Source organism: Bidens hawaiensis, unplaced genomic scaffold, assembly GCF_021521415.1.
Source record: "Bidens hawaiensis isolate Kalapana, Puna unplaced genomic scaffold, B.hawaiensis_p1.1 tig00001511_1, whole genome shotgun sequence".
Taxonomy (NCBI): domain Eukaryota; kingdom Viridiplantae; phylum Streptophyta; class Magnoliopsida; order Asterales; family Asteraceae; genus Bidens; species Bidens hawaiensis.
Window position 1 is genome coordinate 3,443,183 of NW_027491085.1, and position 14,308 is coordinate 3,457,490.

General features: G+C 34.9%; 4 protein-coding genes across 4 annotated transcripts in view; 1 reads left to right on the forward strand and 3 right to left on the reverse strand.

Annotated features, from left to right (window-relative positions):
* Positions 1-14,308, forward strand: part of LOC143583388 (pyrophosphate-energized vacuolar membrane proton pump 1) — a 148,073-nt gene that overhangs the window by 65,442 nt on the left and 68,323 nt on the right. The window lies entirely within an intron of this gene.
* LOC143581204 (uncharacterized) lies at positions 1,110-2,368 on the reverse strand. The gene is made up of 2 exons (XM_077064032.1): positions 1,308-2,368; positions 1,110-1,157 (listed from the first exon to the last, which is right to left on the reverse strand). The coding sequence occupies exon 1, from the start codon at positions 1,955-1,957 to the stop codon at positions 1,322-1,324; it is 636 nt and encodes a 211-aa protein (XP_076920147.1). The 5' UTR covers positions 1,958-2,368; the 3' UTR covers positions 1,110-1,157; positions 1,308-1,321.
* On the reverse strand, positions 6,208-9,290 carry LOC143581986 (receptor-like protein EIX2). Its single transcript, XM_077064657.1, has 3 exons — positions 8,429-9,290; positions 7,270-8,186; positions 6,208-6,975 (listed from the first exon to the last, which is right to left on the reverse strand). The coding sequence occupies exons 1-3, from the start codon at positions 9,288-9,290 to the stop codon at positions 6,208-6,210; spliced, it is 2,547 nt and encodes an 848-aa protein (XP_076920772.1).
* On the reverse strand, positions 11,705-13,521 carry LOC143583343 (putative UPF0481 protein At3g02645). The gene has a single exon (XM_077065672.1). It carries the CDS (start codon positions 13,313-13,315, stop codon positions 11,744-11,746), a length of 1,572 nt encoding a protein of 523 aa, XP_076921787.1. The 5' UTR covers positions 13,316-13,521; the 3' UTR covers positions 11,705-11,743.

Sequence of the window (14,308 nt, forward strand, 5' to 3'; positions counted from 1 at the left end):
TAGTTGATAACAAACAAGCACAATAGAACCAACAATCACAAACACAATTTGAAACTGTAATAAGTTGATTAATCGATAATAACGAATATCATTGTTTTGTGCATGAGAGTGTTTCCCACGGTCACGGGTTCAAACGTGGGAAACAACCTCATGCTATAATGCAAAAAAAATCACAGGATAAAACTATATAAATCAGATCGCAAAGTAATTTGACCCCAACCCGCCCCTTGCATAAGATATGAGAACTAAGTCTGTCAAATACCGAACACGTCTGTAATTGTTTATTGTTTTGATTACAACCTCTAAGCTATACACTTAGAGCTAACACATCTCTTATCATATAAAAAAATAATTACAAATAATATCAATATTAAAAGTTAAATCCAAATAAAGATAAACAGTCTTTTATCAATATTCGTGTTTGATCTTTTTCTTCTTCAGCTGAAACTCTCTTTCAGTAATAGCATCCGGTCAGTAGCAAGTCTTCATCCTACATTTACTTGTTGATAGAAAGCTAGACTGTCTTGGTCAATTTTGTAATCCACCCTTTTAATCTTTTATCTATTACTCAATACAACTTAATGGTGTTAATATACTACTTTATTATGTCACTTGCGAGGTGGAGGGGTCTAAGATATGTGATTTTTGTTATTTGTTAAAATAAGGGCACAATAATTTAATATGTCACTTTAATAACCCATCTACAGAAATCAGTTAGTAAATACTGAATATCATAAACCCTAAAGATAAGATAATTAAACCACCACATGTAATCCACATATAATTAACCATTTGATTAGTCTATAAGTTTCCACTTTTCAAACATTAACCGACTAATCCACCAGACGAACGTAACAAAGACACATGTCACACACTTTATTATTGGATCCAAAAGTGAAAAAAGACTTTCAATCTTTCATGTTACTTCAAATTTTCAAATCTACAATAATATGAAGTGAGTTAATTTCGTCTATTTACAAAAGAAAAAAAAACTAAATTTATTATTTAACAATAAAAAACAAAAACAAAACAATCTACAAAATTGATTTTAACTTTCATTTAACTACAAATGACGCCTTTTAAAAAAACTAATAACTACACAGACAGACGCCTTTTAAAAAAATCTAATAACTGCACAGCTCTACTACGACATACGCCTTTTAAAGAAAACTAATAACTGCACAGCTTCACTACATCAGACGCCCCTTTTTTTTTAAAAAAATATAGCTTCACTAAGACAGACGCCTTTTTTCTTTTCTTTTTTTTTTTTTTTTTAAAATATAACTGCACAGCTCACTACGACAGACGCCTTATTAAAAAACTAATCGTCGGCTTTTGACGTAACAGAGAGCCGACTCGGGCGCGGCTGAAAATCACTCCGCCGTCTCTGCTGATGCGACGACGGACGAATCAAAGCTGCCAACGCTCGCTTCACCAGATCGCCTTCCACCGTCCCGATCCTCACAAGCGAATTCGTCATCGCAGATCTCCGAGCATGCAATCTATGCGACCGATACACCGTATTATTATTATTATCCTCTCCACCGTCACTACTCCGTGCACTCAAATTCTTATGCAAACTACACCGGAACGATCCAGGATGCGTCGTAGGCGAACACAAACACGTCTTCTTCGATCCATGACTCCACGGCACCTTATTATTATTACTATTATTATTATTCCGATCACAATTCCTGTTCGTGTTTGTTGATGACGTGGACGTAACTGTACGTCCGGGAGACGTGTGACGGTGATCGATTGAGAACCGAATTGACGGAGCGCGGACGGTGATTCTCGACGGAGACGTGGATCTCGCCGGAGAAGAGAAGGTGGACATGGAGGATGATGAGATTGTGGAGGAACAGAACCTGCCGGACGGCGAAATTGAGCGTGGAAAGGTGCTCCGGCTGACGGATAATCCAGCGGACTTGTATTTGTTATTCTCCGACGACTTCATTTGGTGAGTTGATTGGTGAATTTAACGAATTGGTGAAATTAGAGTTTCAAATTTCAATTTGGCAAACATTTGGGTAACGGAAAGTATGGGTTATATAAGGGGTGTGAGAGGTAATGGCACAAGTGTAATTAGTTGAGTTACCAGGGTTAACTATAACATTCCGGCCGTTGGTTAAAGGAAAAAACGGCTTACGAAGGTGGGTCCCGGTGGGTGGGTTAAGCTATGGGCGGTGTGAGCTTTATGTAGTCACGCGCTTATTGGGTTGTGGTGTGTACGTGGTAAGGAAAGTGGCGCGTGGGGATTACGTTGGGTGAGTGAAAGTGGGGGTTTGGTTTGGTTGAAACGGCTTTGGCGCGAAAGTTGGCACCTGTTGTTCAGATGAGTGAGGGGTTGTTGTAGTAGAGACAGGTGTCCCTTGTAGCAGCTATAAATAGTATTTCTATATCGAGAGAAAAAATCTAGGTTTATGAATTTTTAATTTAATAATATATCACAAATTAGGAGAAAAGTCGTGGTTTTTATTTTAATATAAGACGACTTCATACACCCGGTGATTGCATACAATGATTGGTAGCTCAAATCCTCCATCTCCTATTTTGAGAAAAAACCCGTCGTTTGAATGTTCATTGCGCTAAAACGCGGTTGGGATTGGATTCAAACTTGTGATTTCGTAGCCTTAAATCCAAATCTCTACTTCTCCTCCAATGCTATATATATATATATGTGTGTGTGTGTTTCAAATTAATACCAAACATATGTTATATGATTTTCTTTTAATAGTCGGTTCAACAAGTTGTGCATAGTAATTTTCGACCCTTAAGGCTAAAACTTTGTTTTTAGTAGGATTGAGTTTGCCATTTAAAAAGAGATTACGGCGCAACCAATTTACCTCTTACTTTATTGTAATAGTTCGGATGTTCTCTAATATATAACATTTAAATAAATTTACCTCTACTTTATTGTAATAGTTAGGATGTTCTCTAATATATAACATTTAAGGAAAGTAAGAGAAAGAAGTCAAGAACCACAGGAAAAAAAATCGGTTGTCTTTGTAAATTGTAATTAGATTCAGTAGTGTTTATTTGGTTAGGTGCTAATGGGCTTGTAGTTGGTTTCTGTACATGGGCTGATAGCTCTTGGAGCTGAGAAGACTTTGTGAGTTATGGCCAGATTCATTTATTGATGGGTTATGCATTTGTGATAAATCTGGCTCTAGTCTTTTTATTTATTTAGTAGCTTTTGAGTGTATTATACGAGATTTGTTAAATGAAAAAAATTATTAAAGTCCAAAGATTTGTCAAATGAAAAAAATTATTAAAGTCCAATTAAAGGTAAAGAAGAAATGAAATATATAGTATAAACAATAAAAAGTCTAGAATATCAAATTTACATTCATATGGAAAACATAGAAACATATTTCATATTGCTATGAATTTAATACTGCTATGAGTTCGAAGAAGCAATAAAAACGGATTAAAAGGATTCATAACAATAATAAAATCAAAAAATTAGAAGTACATAGAACGAGTTTGTACATATCATATATGAAAGTATCTTCAAGGAAATGTTGTTCTTTTATATGATCCAATTTCTTTTGTCGATATTGATTATGTGTTAAATGTTTGTGGAATTATAAGAAAACCCGGAATTGACGGTTTCCAAAAACAAACAACTCATATTTATAATTTTTTGACAGAATTACAAATTTTGTCCTTTAAAATAAGACGAATTACGGTTCGTGTCCTTTTCTAAGTTTCCTTGCAGGCGGTGTACTTTAAACTTTTTTTTCCTACAACTTTTGTCCTTTACGCTAACTGGGTTAGAAAAAGTCAGTTAAATACCCTCACGTGAGACGCATGTGAGGGCATTTTTGTCTTTTCGCCTATCACCACTCCCATACCTCCGGTTTCCGGCACCTGAACCACAACCTCCGTTTCCGGCCACCTGAACCATCACCTCCGAAATTCCGGCCACCTGAACCACCACCTTCTTTTTGGCCACCTGAACCATCTCCTCCGAAATTTCGGCCACCTGAACCACCACCTCCGAAATTCCGGCCACCTGAACCACCACCTCCGTAACCCTACCGTTTAAGACTTCCATCAAAACCCTAGCTGTAACCCTAGCGTAACTAGCCGTAGCCATCGCCCACCCAAATCCGTAACCCTAGACGACGACGGCGAACTTCCACCACCAAACTACCACCCCGGCAACAATCGACGACGACGGCGAACTTCCCCACACCGGAGCACTGCCATCAGCAGATGGCCGCCGCCTAGGGTTCTTAAATTGAACACACCCTACAACCACCAACTTGATCAATTACATATTCCCCCAAACATCCCGAGAACATCTCAGTCGCCACCGCCCGGCCTTCACAGGCTTACAACCACTATCGTCAAGGCTCCAAAACCACCACAAATTATATCTATTCATCATGGGCATAGCACCTGAGTTGCAGATCCGAAGATTAGATTGGTCGAAATCAACAGTGTCTTGTAAGTTTTGATTTCAATTGGGATTCGATGGCATCATAGATCCACATTAGAGACTCGTTGGTCGTTTTCATTGTGCGATTAACGCCAACCCGATCGTTCTTTGGGTGTGCAGGTTTCAATCTCTAAATAGATATAGGTTTGAAGGGTTGGTTTTGTTTAATTTAGTTTTAACCAGCTACTCGTATGGTGGCCGGAATTTATGGTAATGGTGGTGGCTTAGAGAGAAAGAAGAGAGAAAGGAGGGATATATTAAAATTACAATTATGCCCATCACATGTCTGGCACATGTCATACTTAACTGAGTTTTTCTAACCCAGTTAGCGTAAAGGACAAAAGTTGTAGGAAAAAAAAGTTTAAAGTACACCGCCTGCAAGGAAACTTAGAAAAGGACACGAACCGTAATTTGGCTTTTTTTAAAGGACAAAATTTGTAATTCTGTCTAATTTTTTTTAGCAAAAAACATGAATTGTAGGACTCCAAATTTTTTAGGTATAATTTATCATCGTTTTAAAGTTTTCTTAGAATGATTATGTTGAGAAAATTAAATTATACGTCAAAGTGACTTTCACGAGCCCTTATTGTTAAAATATGTTGATTACTTTCATAAAAAATAAGTTATACAATAAGCACAATTATATTTTAGGCATTAAATTGTTATAAATTGACATTAATGTGTGTATAATATCTTGAATTATATTGAAAATTGTAACATATGTGTCAAACCATTCCCACCTATGACCCATGGGTAGCATGGATTAACAAGAAGATAGATTAGAAGATTATGAATGAATTTTATGCTACGATTGAATGTGGTTAGGACAATTAAGCTTCATTATGTTTGTTTATTAGTATAGTAAGATTTTATTATGTAAGAGTGAAGACGAGATATTTTTGAACGATTCATATATTTTCATTCTCTTGTGTCTCTTGATTGTTCATATCACTAGCTGGGGTTTCTTGTTAATTTTCACTTCTATATTGAGAGATTTGTTGCTGATCATAGTGTCTATTAGCTGCTTATGTTGTGATTATTAGTTAATGTGATAGATTCTAGGCTGTATCGAGAGTTCATGTGATTGTGTATTGCTCTTTATATGGTATTCGATTGAGATTCAAAGTTGTTATTGGATATGATAAAGAAGTGGTTATATTTTGGGTTTGTGAAACCACGAAAACACTCGTCTCACTTGCGGCAAGTGAAAACCGAGGTCTTCCCAAAAATCTTCTCTTTATCAGATGGATTGAGGCAAGGTTTGCCTACTTCTCATAATTTTCAAACCATACCAATAGCTTTTCTGTATTTGAGATTTTACCGGGCATAATTGTTTTGTATAAAATGAAATCTATAAAAAGAGAAATATACAAAGCATGTTATACTAGAACTGACAAGATGTGTGTAAACACTTATTTCGTTGTTCGGCTACTATGTAACAAATTTATTGTTATTCACACCACCAACCACATCAACAATAATCGCAGCAACAACAATAATAATTATAATTATAATACACAATATAAAATTTCTATCACTTAAGCTTCATGAATGCAACCAATTTCATTAGTATTTCTAGGCTGGAATCATTAAGCCAGGAGTTCCTCCATTCAAGCCCAATACAGAGCTGAAAGAAAATGAATAAATCTAAAATAAATCTTTAAAATACAACTGAATGTTGATGTGTTTTTAATTGTTAAGTAAAACATGAAACTAGTTATTAGATCACAACTTTTATCTTTCATCGTTGTGAAAACAAATCAAACAATACCAATGCATATAACATAAGAAACCACGTACCTCACTTTAATGAAGAGACGGAAATTTGCAATCCTCCATGAGTTGCTAACTATCAATGGGGCTAATATGATCCAAAATCCAGTAACAAATCCAAGCAGTATACTAATAGTGAACCCCCAATCTTCATCGTCGTCTTCCTTTTGGTCTTGTCTTGTATTAGCTCGTTCTTCAACCTGTACACAGCCATCTGTTTTAGTTAGTGGAGCTCCACAAAGTTTATTGCCAAAGAAGCTGGACTCATTCAAGCTTTGAATCTGAGTACTTGTTGGAATTTTTCCTATCAAATTGTTGTATGACACATTAAAGCTACTCAAGGAATTCAACTTTGCCAAGCTCATGGGAAGTTCCCCAGAAAGTTTGTTTTGCGATAAATCTAAGGATTCAAGTGTTTTCATGTCTCCAATCTTCTCTGGGATCCATCCCGTCAATTGATTTCTTGACAAGTTGAAAAATTTTAACTTCTTGAGGGCCATAAGCTCATTGGGGATGTGTCCTGAAAAATTATTGCTCGAAAGGTCTAACAGCATCACTAGTCCAAGAATAGTACCATAGGTGTCCTCTCTTCCCTTCGTCACTAATGATTCACTAGCAAATGATGACCAATCATCGTATATAGCATAGAAAGAATATTTAATGATTGAATTAGTTTCCATGACGGAAAGGACACTAAAGTTGTTGAAGCATCTTGGAATATTTCCAAACAGGTTATTATGAGCAAGATCCAATATCTGAACATGTTTAAGATAACAAAGGTCATGAGGAATGCTTCCAACTAAATTGTTGGCTCTAAGGTTGAGAATTCTCAAAAGAGTGAGTTTTGTTCCAATCCATGTTGGAATGCTTCACTTGAGTTCATTTCCGCTAAGTTGAAGAATCTCTAATGTTGTCAAGTTCATCAGGGAAGGCGAGAATGTTCCTCCAATCTTGTTCCCGCGCATATTCAATAATTGTAGGTAAGGTATAGAACCCAATGTTCTGGGAATCTCACCCGAGAAATTATTATTCTGCAGGTTAATGAATACCAAACTCGGCCACGCATCCCAACACTCTGGAATGACGCCCGACAAGTTATTATTCCCCAAATCAAGAACACGTGCTTCACTCACACCATTGGAGCACAACAAATTATCTAATGACCCCACAAAGGAATTACTTGATAGATCTAAAAGTATTGGAAACATTCCAAATGCGAAAGAAGGTAACTTCCCTCGAAACTCATTAAAGCTTAAGTCGATAATCTGAACTGATGGGACTCCCAACAATGTAAACGTTCCTTGGATATGATTACGTGACATATTTAAATAGTATAGATTGGGGAAGAATCTCATAAATGAATCAGGCATGGTTGATGAAATTTTTGTGTTGCTTATGTCCAAATATGTTAGGTCCTTTTGTGATTGCAACCACAACGGAAAATGAGGTCCTAAAACCAAAGAACTCACAGAAAATCTTTGTAGATGAAAACAGGGAATCCACTTTGCAACTTGTAGTCTTAACGTTAAGTTGTTCGATTTTACTTCTAGACTATTCAAGCTCGCTAGATTGGCAAAATGAGTTTCAGTCACAACCCCCGTCAACAAATTGAAAGACAAATCTAAATTAACTAACTTTGAAAGTTGACCGATGCTATCAGGAAGGGGGCCATCCAGTTGGTTATGTGAAAGATATAACTTATTCAATGATGATAGCCTTCCAATCCAATCATGAAGGCTTCCATTTAGTTGGTTTAACCTAAGATCCAAAACCTCCAACAATGATAATCGACCAATTGAGTATGGAATGGAACCACAAATTTGATTTACACTAAGATCTAAAGTCCTTAGGAAAGATAATTGTCCTATGGAATTAGGAATGATACCATTTATATAGTTCTCAGAAAGACGTAGCTGCACTAGATTACTTAGTTTTCCAAGTTGATTAGGTAAATGACCCGCGACTCCTGAGAACGATAAGGATAATGACTCCAATGAAGATGATTTGCACTCGAAAATTTTTTCAAGAAGATAGGTTAAACTTATATTACCAAAACTATTAAATGACAAATCAATTTCTCTCAAATTGCAAAGGTTACCTAATGATGTAGGTATCCTCTTGGTGAGTTCATTTGAAAAAAGCCAAGGAAAAGAAGAGAGGTTAAGTTGTGAAGGGAATTTAGATATGAACTTGAAACACCACAACTACCAATATCCAATGAGATAAGATTAATTCTAGACATATCTTTCAATACTAATGGAGAGTTAATGAAATTATTCCCATTGACATGAAGAAACTCGAGAGAAGTCAAATTACGAAAGCTATATTCACTACCATGAATAATGCCATTAAAAAGACATCCACTTAAATCTAGTGAAACCATACTAGTTATACTGAATATCCATTTTGGCATAGAACTATCAAAACTATTTAAAGAAAGATCAAGTAGTGACAAGGATGTGAGATTAAGACTAGGAACATGAAGATGTATGTTTGAGAGTTGACAACTAGACATATGTAGTTCGACCAAAGAGGGAAGGGTGTTGATCACCTGAAGCCAGTCGACTACCTTGCTAAGGTCCACACCACTCTTATCCAGGTGATGCAACATACCAAGACTTGACAACCACCGTATATTCATCATAGTTGTTGATTCATCAAACGTATTACGAAAATTTCCAAGACATAGAACGTGCAATTTTGTAAGATTCCCTACTTGTGAAGGAATATTTCCTCCAAAGTAGGAATTTGAAAGGTTAAGATACCTTAGGATTTTAAGAGAGCCAATGGATTTAGGAACTTCTATCCCTCCAAAATCATTGCAACTCAAGTCCAAATACTTGAGTTGTTGGAGGCCTAACAAGGATGAAGTTATATTCCCTTTCAACTTCTGCTTTGAGGCCTTTTCATATTCTTTCCTGTTGGCGTAGTCTCGCCAATCACAATGACCATCAAGCCCAGGAAGATGAATCCGATGAACATGACCAGTGGACAATCCCATTCCATTTGCAACAGTCTTTGTCCTCTGAAACCCAAGAAGCAAGTTGATTTGTTTCATCAGTAAGACCATGTTTGAAACGAAGAAGTGCTTCTCTTTCGGCGTCCATGCACATTACATGATCAGAGTTTTGATTAGATAAGCACAAATGAAACAAGGTATAAATCACAACCAAGCACAAGGTACTCATTGTTTGATTAGATAGAGAAGAACAAATTTGATTTTCGTTTATAAGATGAGAAGAGACCTGGTCTTATGCAGGTTGATTTAATGTTAAACATTAAGTAAACTCTACATCAGTCCAATTAAACAAATAAAGTCAAGGTATGTTGCCCATTTAAAATTATTATGGTGCTATAAAATTTCCAGATAAAAATATATTATTTTAGTAGTACACTATTTCTTCCACCGGCCATGAATTAGGATGTTAAATGTAATTATTTCTGAATGTCAACTAATTGTATGTGGTGCTCTGGTTGTTAGATGTAAAGGTGTAGTGCAGCTTTTGATTTTCACCACACAGGTTCGACTCCTCCATCTTTATTCTGCTGGTTGTCAATTTTTTTTTTCATTTACTTGAAAATATTGGTGGGGCCATCAGCAAACTGGTCCTAAAAACAGATTGATCTTTGTCATCTATTAATTTATGATTATAAAGTGTCATAAGACATCATGATTTTTATTTGTTTTAAACCTGTTAATTTGTTTGGTTTGCGTGTTGACGAATTTCTTTTCTTATTTAGCTCCGGTGCTGGCATACCGAATTCGTGTCGGTTTGTGCATTAACCCGATACTAATCGAATTTGTTTCGAATCGCAGTCGCACCGTGCGGGTTTTACTAGCTGACTACAAGTTGTTTTATAATGTTTTTTTTATCATAAGTTATACGAGTACCGTCAACACTATTCTGTGCATTTACTTTTTATGGGTTTATTATCGTTACCGTTACGAACCTAACCGATGCAAACTGAATACGTGTTGCTTCGTCGCCGCAACGCGGCGAGGTGTTATCTAGTTATATTAAAGTGCAGATTAAGACATTTGTTTTAATTAAAAATTAAGTTCAAGGAGTAACACACTATATATGTTTCAAAGTTTGTACTAGTGTGTAGTCACTTGGCTATTTACTTACACTTAAATTAATTGTGATTTTAGAGTTTTAGTTAAAACTTATCCTGATTTTCTTTAAAATAAAAAAAGAAAGTCTTGACATTTTCTGACATTAAACTACCCGACCAACAAACAATGTAAAGCTAGCTTATCTTTGTACAATACCATTGATTTAACATGGTAAAATTAAATTAAATGATAATTAGTACTTTTTAAAAGTAAATAACAATTTTACTTTCTAAAACATTATTGAATGTGGAGTTGCACAAAACTGGATTTTGGGCTGAACCGGACAATTTTTAAGACCGATTCAGATAGAGTCAAATAAAGTAAAACCAGACCGGTATAAACTGGTTCGCATTTGAAACCGATTTTAACCGGATTAGATCGGGTTTAACCCGTTTCAATGGATATATTTTCATTATGATTCCAAATCGACAGGTCGGATCTAATTGAGATAAGTTTCACTGTTTGTTTCGAATCGAAATCGACAGGTCGGATCTAATTGAGATAAGTTTCACTGTTTGTTTCGAATCGAATCGGCTATCGGTCCCAGATCCAAATCATCAGTTTGAATGTGAATGTAGACTTTTGTTTATTGGTTGGCAAGCCGCAGCCCGCAAGCGGCAACCAAGCCCAGACACACTTCATTAATAAACCGGCCCGGCCCAATGGAATTTTGCATCTTTTAGTCTTTAGCTGCTACCTCAATGGAAGTTTGCTTAGGTATAAATATTAATTTCATCGTAAATTACTAAAATAGTCTTTTAGGCTCATTTATGTTCTTATATATAAGAGAGTTTAATTTGTCAAGTTAAAATAAAGAAATTTATATTACTTCATAAAAAGATAAAAACAGATCAGTACATTTTTTTAACTAAAAATGAAACCGAGCTAAAAGTTGACTACGTACCTTTAGTCAATATTGACGAAATCATTAACTCTATTTTGGAATTAGTACGTAACACTATCACATGATTCACATCACTCTATTTATAGATTAAATTCAAATTTCTCAGTCAAATTTTTGGATCACTTTACATAATATAATTAAAATTAAGCATATAACTAAACGCTTGAAATAGTTAAATACATGATTTACAAGTTATTACTTATAAAAATAAATTATGAAAATTGGAAAGAAATCTTCAAGTTCAAAATTGGGCAGACCACCTAAGGTGTTTGTTTAAGCGTTCGTTAAAACAATATTTTTGTTCAAATTTTAATAAGTCTCGTAGCTCCAAACCTAATAAAAGTGATGTATGTTTTAAGTTATATCTCCTTTTATCCCTTTTAACTTTACTTGGTGGATGCTAACTTTTTTTGATAAGCCAAAGATTTATATTTGTGAAAAAATTTAAATGTTTTTGTGTGAAACAAGCTAGTTTGAAGTTGGGTTTAATTGATTATTTCTTTTAGAAAAAACCTTTAAATATAAACGTAAGAATACATCTAGTGACAGAAGAAACCAACTCAACAGACATCAAGAACATAACCAAAACAACAGCAAAAAATGCTAGAAATTGCCATGAACCAAACACATAAACCTTGATGAATTTCCCTATTTTAACCCTCCATTTTCTTTCATAAACCATGTTAACATCTTCAATCACCTTGTCCAAAAAGGGCACTTTAGTCAATCTCACAGACCTGCTCATCCCATTCCACATATTAGCAACCTCTTCATCACTTTTTAGTCTGTTCACTATGACCCCTCTTTCTCTAAGCAGCTTTGCATCTTCTTTAGTGTCAATAATCCCATTCATTAACTCAGTGTAACGCGTCAAAATCAAAGGTCCAGACGTGTTACACACTTCATATGCCACCAAGTTTCTCAACACGACGTCTGTGTTTACATCAACACTAACGACGGGTAGAAAAAATGTAGACGATTTCTCATCAAAATCAATGGTAAAGATCCCGCCTGATGAGGGAGAAAACCCAAATCCGGCTTTAACAAGATTAGTAACCGACGGGATTGAAATTTCCTCCATTAATGGAGGTTTATCATCACTAGCCACATTCAACGCTTGTTTGACTTCGTCATTAGCTACAACATGTTTCAACAATTTTACCATGGGTGTGTTAGAAATGACCACCCAAGGAACTTTTGCTACGCGTTTAAGGGGTTCCGAAAGTAACAATCTTTTAAAGCAACATATTTTGTGTTGGATCTCTTCTAGTTGTTCTTGTTCGTCACCTTGATAATTAGTACTCATCATTTGATTATGATGTTGATCTTCGACGTGAGGATTCACAACCATGTGGTATAAGAACCCCAATAAATGGTTGCAATCTTCGCTAGATCGAAGATTGGACTCGTTATTCGAAACCCTAAATGGAGAAAGCTCTTTATACAATCCTAACAACATTGAAGTTAAAGACTTTTGAGATGAATATTGAGATTTAAATTCCAACATCTTTTCTAAAAGAAAATTTGGAATTTGATTCTCTAGCATCACAATATCTCTCATAATTGCATTATGAGCAAATTTTTTACACGAAAAATCAAAAAGATGTGACATTCTTGATGTTACTCTAGTGAACGATCTTTCTTTATCTATAGCGTAAATATCAAGGAACTCAAGCAAGAATGAAACATCAAGAGCCATCATCCAAATTAGCGTTTCCCCGTCACACTCCAGATACTTATGGTAACAAGCTCGAATTTTTGGTTCAAAAAGGCGTAATTGATCTATGAGATGATCAAACTTTAAACCATTATTTTGTAGTTGGTTTTGTAACCCTTTGGCAGCACAAAGCTTGTATCTTTCCATCCCGTAGAGGTCAGGCCGCCAATGATGGTAGGGGCCTAATGCGACTTGTTGTGGGATATAACAATCGGGTTTTCCTGACACTAAGCATGTTGGCACGCTGAAGATACACACGGGGATGTCGATATCTTCTTCGATATCTTGATTAATGTTTTGACGAATCTGAAGGATCCATCGATGGTCACCAGAATTCGGGTTCGAGTTTGTATTCATGGTAGGTTGTTGAGCAAATTAAAATTGAATTTGGTAATAATTGTTAAATGGAGGTTTCATTAAAACATACAAAGAACTAGTGATAATTAATAAGCTGGTTGGGTTAATTACTAGATCGAATTTATTGCAAGTAGTAACGCTTTCTTCTTGGCAAATATTATTTCATCCAGTCCGTTACAAAATTGATAACCCATATAGAACTCGTATGTATACATATAGTTATTTATTTTAATAACATTATATGTATAATAAAAACCATTTAGAGGTTCTCACACATAAATTAGTATTTACGAATCTAACCAATTATTTTTCACATTTGTGCTAACTAGTTAACTTTTTATATTATATTCATCTTGTGCTAATCAGTTAACTATTAATATTATATTCATGTTTTTTTACTTCTATAATTTATATTTGACAAATTCTACTTTATAAATATGATTTTTCTTTTGAATTCCAAATATACTATTGCGACGTGCTTATTAATATTTATAAAATTTAGTATAAGTTTCATTCAAAATCGGTTCAAATTCGATCAAGGTCATATACAATATAATTTTAACTTTTTTCCACGACATAATTTTACTTTAAATTTTGAATACAAACGAGTTTCAGTTTATGTTTCATTCAAAATCAATTTGGGACGTATATAACATATTTTCAACTTTCTTTCACAATGCAATGTTCTTCTAAATTTCGAATACAAATGGCAACGTTTATATGAATGCTTTGAAAGAAAGAAACAAAAACATACACAGGTGTATAAAAGTTGCATGTTTCTTTATAAACTGAGTGTCTATGTAATAGGATTCAAGAATAGGATTTCGTTTATATTTTATCTTTTTGTTTATTTTATCGGAATCATCATCGGTATTTTTATTTTGGTTTCTAGTCAATGTAAAACATGGCGATATTGTTTGGGTTATATTTATTTTTTTTCGTTACATCAAAGAACTTTTGGTAACAAAACAATTGTAAACGAACTTTCTAATT

What these genes read in the sequence shown, in the direction of transcription:
- LOC143581204 (XM_077064032.1), bottom strand. Translation starts at nt 1,957, where the DNA reads ATGAAGTCGTCGGAGAATAACAAATACAAGTCCGCTGGATTATCCGTC.
- LOC143581986 (XM_077064657.1), bottom strand. Translation starts at nt 9,290, where the DNA reads ATGGTCTTACTGATGAAACAAATCAACTTGCTTCTTGGGTTTCAGAGG. An exon ending in TCTTATCTCATTGGATATTG is followed by an intron (nt 8,187 to 8,428) that starts GTAGTTGTGGTG and finishes TATCGTTCTCAG; the next exon opens with GAGTCGCGGGTCATTTACCT. An exon ending in GGGATGCGTGGCCGAGTTTG is followed by an intron (nt 6,976 to 7,269) that starts GTATTCATTAAC and finishes AAACATGTTCAG; the next exon opens with ATATTGGATCTTGCTCATAA.
- LOC143583343 (XM_077065672.1), bottom strand. Translation starts at nt 13,315, where the DNA reads ATGAATACAAACTCGAACCCGAATTCTGGTGACCATCGATGGATCCTT.